Here is a 6,735-nt window from a genome sequence, read left to right as displayed (position 1 = left end):
TTTTGTCTAAAATCTTGTGACTGTACGTATCGCTCTGCAATCTGCTTTTGTTTCTCTTTGGAATTATATTTCTTGAGAGTATTTTGCTGCGAAATAAAATATCCTTAGGTCACTTTTGACCTCTTTTCATTTTTGTTTTCCTTCTAGGGCACCAGGGGCCAGCGAGGCCCAATCTCAGAGCGCTGCTGGCGCTGCTGGTGATAGAAACAATATGATGCAGTTATAAGGGCTGGGGGAGGGGTGGGGGGCGGGAAAGATTCCTTGAGCTAAAAAAAAAAAAAAAAAAAAGAAGCAAGCTCCACTAGAAGATCTAAGGAATTTCCGACAGTAGAACCTATTGTAGAGAGTTTTCGGCAACCTTCGGCAGGGGGCGCTCGGAAATTGTCGTCATTTTCGGAACGGCCTCCCGGACTTTACCCTTTAGAAAATTGTACAGTGTTTCCGGCTCTTTTCAGTCGCGGACGCTCGTAACTTTTCGGCAGTTTCCGGGAAGACTCGGGGACTCCGCGCCTAGCTCGCTCTCTTCCGATCGCCTGGCGCGGTGGGCCAGGGGCTTCGGCTAGTCATGGCGTCCCCGTCTCGGAGGCTGCAGACCAAACCGGTGATCACTTGTTTCAAGAGCGTCCTCTTGATCTACACATTCATCTTCTGGGTAAGAGACGGAGACGCCCGGGGACGGGAGGGATGGGTCGGAGGGGGGGGTGTGTGTGACCCCGAGCGCTGGGAGCTCCGATCGGGGGTGAGGTTGGGGCGGCGGTCGCTGCTGGGACCCGGGCGCTGTTGACTTTGTGCAGGGGCTCGAGCTCTGGCTCGGGGATCTCGCCCTCGGGGTGTCCGGCAACGGCAGCCGAGAGGCTGAGCCGGGACCCAGACGTGCCCGGCGTTCGAATTCGATATGGGGGGCGAGTAAGGGAGTTGCTCCCCCCGAAAGAAGCAGAGGGTGTCCCCGGACCGTTGGAGAGGCCAGGCTTGCCCGGCCCCCATGAGGTCTCGCTTGCATAATAGTCTCTTTCTTTTCACTGCTTCATAAGAGGGGAGTATTTCGCAGGTAAGTATGGTAAAGGCTCCACTCCCGCCAATCTATCTTTGGGCTTGCTTTGTGTATCATCCCTTTGTATCCTGTGCTCATCTCTGAACTGGGGGGAAGGGGAAAGTTTCTGGGACTCCTAGAACCACCCCTACCCCGACCTGAGGGAAGGTTAAGAAGTTCTGATACCTAGGGCAAATATAGAAGTTGGCTTGTGTTTACCCAAATAACTGGGTAAAGTTAAATTTTGTCAAGATACCTTTCATAGCTGGTCCCTGGCTTCCTGGGCTACCTAGTGTTCCAGCGTGTGGATTTATCAAGACATGTCCTTGTGTGCAGCTTCCCTTCCCAACCCCTGTACAGCTGCCCCCCCGCCCTCGTCTGCCACATCCCAGCCACAGCTCTGTGACCACAGACTGCTAAATCAATTTTCACACCTATTGTTTCTTAAGCACCTAGTGGTTTGTGGTTTGAAGATGCTGCCTTGTATAGTGTGTTACTTTGTATTTTATGATTTCTCACATAGATCACCGGTGTAATCCTTCTTGCCGTTGGCATTTGGGGCAAGGTGAGCCTAGAGAATTATTTTTCCCTTTTAAATGAGAAGGCCACCAATGTCCCCTTCGTGCTCATTGGCATCGGCACTGTCATCATTCTATTGGGCACCTTCGGTTGTTTTGCTACCTGCCGAGCTTCTGCATGGATGCTAAAACTGGTGAGTCCTTGCTTCTTAGAATTGGTTGTTGATTTTTGAAAAGGCTTATATGTTGTAGGCTTTGTTTCTTGGAACTGGGGTGGCCCTTTTTGATTTTTCCTCTTCCTTGTGAAAACTTACCAAGTAACAATTTAGCTGCCGATTCCCATTTCTGTTGTTTTTCCTGCTCTTTTCAATAAAAACATTCTGAAATGATTGAGCAGACAATTTTTTTTCCTTTGACTCACTTTGCAACTGTGATACATCTTCTTTATGTTGACTTTGACTTTCTTTTTATCCTGCAGTATGCAATGTTTCTGACTCTTATTTTTTTGGTCGAACTGGTCGCTGCCATCGTAGGATTTGTTTTCAGACATGAGGTAAGCCTGAGTTTAGGAGCCTTAATATAAAATTTATGCTCTAAGAGACAGAAATGGATTAATTAAGTAAAAGATTTAAAGATGGCTTTCACTAGTTTAAAAATCATTGACTTTTCAATCTGTACCTGATAAGAATGGCTTTCTTGTAAAAAAACCTAGCCCACTTTTTTTGTAAAATTAAAAGTACCCACTTCAGATACTGTAGCACAGAGCTGCCACTTGAATAAATACAGCCTCCCATAGGACTTTGAACGTCTAGTGGTTATCATCTTTTATTGGAACGTTTTGCTTAGGAGTCCCCTTAGCTAATAGCTAAACTATATCACTTAGAGGACAGGCTTGGGCCATAGAAATTAATTACCACACCCGTTGCTGCTCTCAAAGAGAGGACCATTTGACCAATTTCTTACTTGGCCTTGTGTTTCTTTGCTATAGATTAAGAACAGCTTTAAGAATAATTATGAGAAAGCGTTAAAACAATATAATGCTACGGGAGATTATAGAAGCGATGCAGTAGACAAGATCCAAAATACAGTAAGTGGTCATAAGTGGCAAGTGCTCCCAGGGGTGGCTTTGCAAGAGGGGAACACATTCCCTATTCTCTCAGAGGATGGGGCCCTTCCTACCGGGTGTTGTCCACTTGTGCTATATTTTCATTATAGTCTCAGATTAGGAGAGAATGGAGCCATGTCTTTGGAAGTAAGTGTGGAATGGTACTAAGTGACCTATCTCCCATTTCTTCTAACCATTCCCCTCATTCGTGCACCTCTTCACTCCCCACTTACATCTTGGATCAAATACTCTTAGTGCCAACTATAGCAGGAAAGTAAGGCCAGTCCCCAAATGCTAATCTCTTGAATTACAATGCCAAGAGAGGATGGCCACTTTAAAATATGTCTTAGGATAGAGATCACTGAGTGTAATCTAAGATGATGGTTTAATTGTTTGACTGCGGAGTTGTATTATGAATTATAAATGCATTTGTTGGATTTTTTTTTTCCAGTTGCATTGTTGTGGTGTCACCGACTATAGAGATTGGAAGGATACTAATTATTATTCAGAGAAAGGATTTCCCAAGAGCTGCTGTAAACTTGAAGGTTGTTCTCCTCAGAGAGATGCAGATAAAGTAAACAATGAAGTAAGGAGTGAAAAAATGTTTGAATTTTTACTCACAATGCCCAATACCCTAGTCTGAAATGAGGCAGGGCAGGTGTTACTGAGTAAATAAGGAAACTCAAGAGATGTGTGATCAAAGTATTATTTCTCTTCTATCAGGGTTGTTTTATAAAAGTGATGACCATTATAGAGTCAGAAATGGGCGTTGTTGCGGGAATTTCCTTTGGAGTTGCTTGCTTCCAGGTAAGTCCCTGTCATCAGGAGAAATGTGTTTCATCACTCTTGTAGTGTACGCTACAAGATTTCCACTTTGAAGGCTTCGGGGGCTTGGATAACAAGGGTGTTTTCAAAGAAGTCACATTTTACAAAACTCTCAGTGGCTCATCACAATAGAGAAACACATCTGAAACATGTAGTCTGTCATTTGTGATTGGTCTTTATTTAGCTTTGCTATTTTTTTGTTTTGTTTTGCTATTTTCATTCCAATTTTTGGTTGTCTTCAGTCTTACATTTTTTCCACACTGGTTTCTTCAACTACCAAATTCTCTAAGACCTGGTGCCCTCCTAGGTATGTCTGACTCTCCACTAGCCACCTTTCGGAAGTTATAATTATTAAATTAAAATTTTGGCTCCTCAAGTTACTCTTGCCCCATTTGAAGTGCTTAGAAACCGTATGTGGCTAGTGGCCACTGTGTTGGACAGCACAGATATTACGGAACATTTTCATCATTACAGCACTGCTCCAAATCCTCCAAAAGAATCTGATAACTGAGAGGAAGAAAAATTTCCCCCAAACTTAAGACATTCAAGGTTTTCCTGAGTGATTTTTATCAGTGATGGTTGTGAAATTCCAGATCACAGTAGTAGTTGGGCTTCACTTATCTGCTTGTATAATTGTAGCGAACATAAGGAAGGAAAAGAGTAGTGAATTAGAAGTGAAAGAAGCATATACGTATATCCTGAGGTCTTTAAGCTTTGTGTGTGTGTGTGTGTGTGTGTGTGTGTGTGTGTGTGTGTAATTTTGCTTGTATTTTATTTCCAGCTGATCGGAATCTTTCTAGCCTACTGCCTCTCTCGTGCCATAACAAATAACCAGTATGAGATAGTGTAACATGGGCCTATTCCTCTCCAACTTTAAGGTAGGTTCATTTTGGTCCTCAGTTGCATCAGTGTTGGTGTTTACTCCAGCTTATACTTGTGATGGATGAACCTAGTTTGCCTCAGGTCTTTCAGTACAAGCCATGGCCAAAAAGGACAGAAGGGCCTCTTTGGGCTTACTTACACATGTCAGCCTAAAGAGCCTTAGTGGTCCCCTTCTAACAGATTTGGACCTAGTAAAGAGAATCCCACTAGTGACCTTATTTGTAAGGATCCCTGGCAGGTATGCTCTGCTCTTAATCAATACCGACATTTTTCTCTAGTCTTTTTACTAGTTCCCATTTACTGCAGTCTTCTGGTGGACTATAATTAGAGCCATAAACTCAGCTAGCCTAACCAGGAGCCAGATTTTAGGGAAACGTGTTTCAGTAACTTCAGTATTTGATTGATAAAACATGAGAACTGTAGGTGGCTGAATTAATAATCCCTATGGCGCCCTTCACATCTGAAGGTCTTCATTAGCAGACTAGATTAAAATGTGTGCAAATGAATACAGACACTGAAATTTGGGTTACAAGCAAATTAACTTTTTTTCTTTAATTTTAGGATATTAACATACCTATACCCCACCCTGTGAATTACAAGATTGCCTGGATGGAAGACCTGCATTACTTACCAATAGGTTGAAAAACTACATCAATAGTCTGATTCGATCAAGACATTTGCTTGATATGTTCGAAGTCCACCTTTTGTCCCATTCATGTTAGATCATCGAAATCCCCATATCACCCCGAAACACTGGAAGAGCTTAGTAAATTGTAAATGAAGCAATACTGTGTTCTTCCTGACTTTTCTTTTTCTTGGTGTGGGGCGTTTTGAAAGCCACTGTGGGTTTGCTTTTGATGAAATGTGATTGAAAATTGACTGTTCCAGACTGGCCCTTTTCCCAGCCAGGTTATCTGGTGTGATTGTATAATCCATGTCAAGAAGTTAAAATGTTTTCATAGTCTCTGTTCTGCTGATAGGCAGAGAGTCACATTGTGTAATTTAATTCCAGCCAGTAGTTGGATAACACCCCTCATCAGGGTTGCCAAATGGTGGTAATGGTCTCTGATCTCTAAGGCACTCAAGTCTTATAAGGCACTACCAATGCTTTGTGATGCATCAGGTTGCAACACACAACACTGTACATGTCTTTGCCTCTAAATTAAGGTCTTTATACTACCATTAACATATCCCCTGTGTTTGAAAGGTTCTGATTATTACTGTGGGAGTTTTTGCATTTGCTTTAGGAATTTAAGACAACTCATCTTCATTAGCTTTAGCTGGAATGTCCTTACCAGGTTGATATGACTTAATTGTCCATATTGTTAACTTTAGTAGTCTTAGTTTTGGTTTGTGCTTTTGGTTAATAAATGGAAATCTTTTTCACAATAAATAGTGTTGTCCTCTAGAATCATCATGTTTAAATTAACTTGCAGAAAATCTGCTGGGATGATGGTTTTCCACTGAGAGTGCTAAGCCCCCCATTTCTCCTTGGAGTAGTTTTCAATAGGAAATGTAAAACTCAAGTCTTGACTCTAAAGTCCCTGTTTACAAAAACTATTCCCCATGAAAGGATTATATTCCTTGCTGTGAAATAGCATATGCTTAGCTTTCTAGACATCAGACTTTTTTATTAGTTTATATTAAGAAGCTGGATAAGGGCGTTCCCGTCGTGGCTCGGCAGTTAACAAAACTGACTGGCATTCATGGGGATGCAGGTTCGATCCCTGGCCTCACTCAGTGGGTTAAGGATCCGGCGCTGCGGTGAGCTGTGCTGTAGGTCGCAGATGAGGTTCAGATTCTGAGTTGCTGTGGCTGTGGCATAGCTGGAAGCTACAGCTCCGATTGGACCCCTAGCCTGGTAACCTCCATATGCCACGGGTGCGGCCCTGAAAAAAAAGACAAAAAGACAAAAAAAAAAAATAGCTGGATAGGGAGAGATATATAACCTGTACCCCAGGGTAATCAGGGAATCAATAATTAAAATTCAAGTTGGAATGGGGCGGTTCTTTCTTTGGTTTTGGGCTTTTTTATACAACCATTAGTAGAACCTAGCTCATCTTACGGTCCTTGTATTTGATGCTCAGGGGGATGCAATCACAGTTACAAGGAAAGTGGATAAAAACTCCTAGTTAAATAAGATTAATAATGAACTTGGGGGTCCATGGTTTAAAATACTTGGAGTTACTGTAGAGAAAGGGTATTCTCCATTAAAATAGTTGATGGGTGATTTTTGACATCAAACATCATGATAAAACAATTGGAAAATACTTTCCAAATGCAGTGAATCAGAGTTACTGGAATTAGTGAAGCTGAAGAAGGATTTAAAGGATAATCAGATTTATTTAAAAGGTAATCAGAGCAATTTTCAACTG

General features: G+C 42.3%; 1 protein-coding gene across 1 annotated transcript; it reads left to right on the top strand.

Annotated features, from left to right (window-relative positions):
- On the top strand, positions 468-5,753 carry TSPAN6 (tetraspanin 6). Its single transcript, NM_001244061.1, is given in 8 exon segments — positions 468-652; positions 1,554-1,742; positions 2,027-2,101; positions 2,537-2,635; positions 3,105-3,239; positions 3,377-3,460; positions 4,260-4,356; positions 4,922-5,753. Coding segments are annotated over 7 exon segments (738 nt in total). The 5' UTR covers positions 468-565; the 3' UTR covers positions 4,329-4,356; positions 4,922-5,753.

The sequence above is a fragment of the Sus scrofa genome, chromosome X, assembly GCF_000003025.6.
Source record: "Sus scrofa isolate TJ Tabasco breed Duroc chromosome X, Sscrofa11.1, whole genome shotgun sequence".
In the NCBI taxonomy this organism is placed as follows: Eukaryota; Metazoa; Chordata; class Mammalia; order Artiodactyla; family Suidae; genus Sus; species Sus scrofa.
Note: the sequence above shows the minus strand (reverse complement) of the source record. Positions and strands in the feature narration are given on the sequence as shown.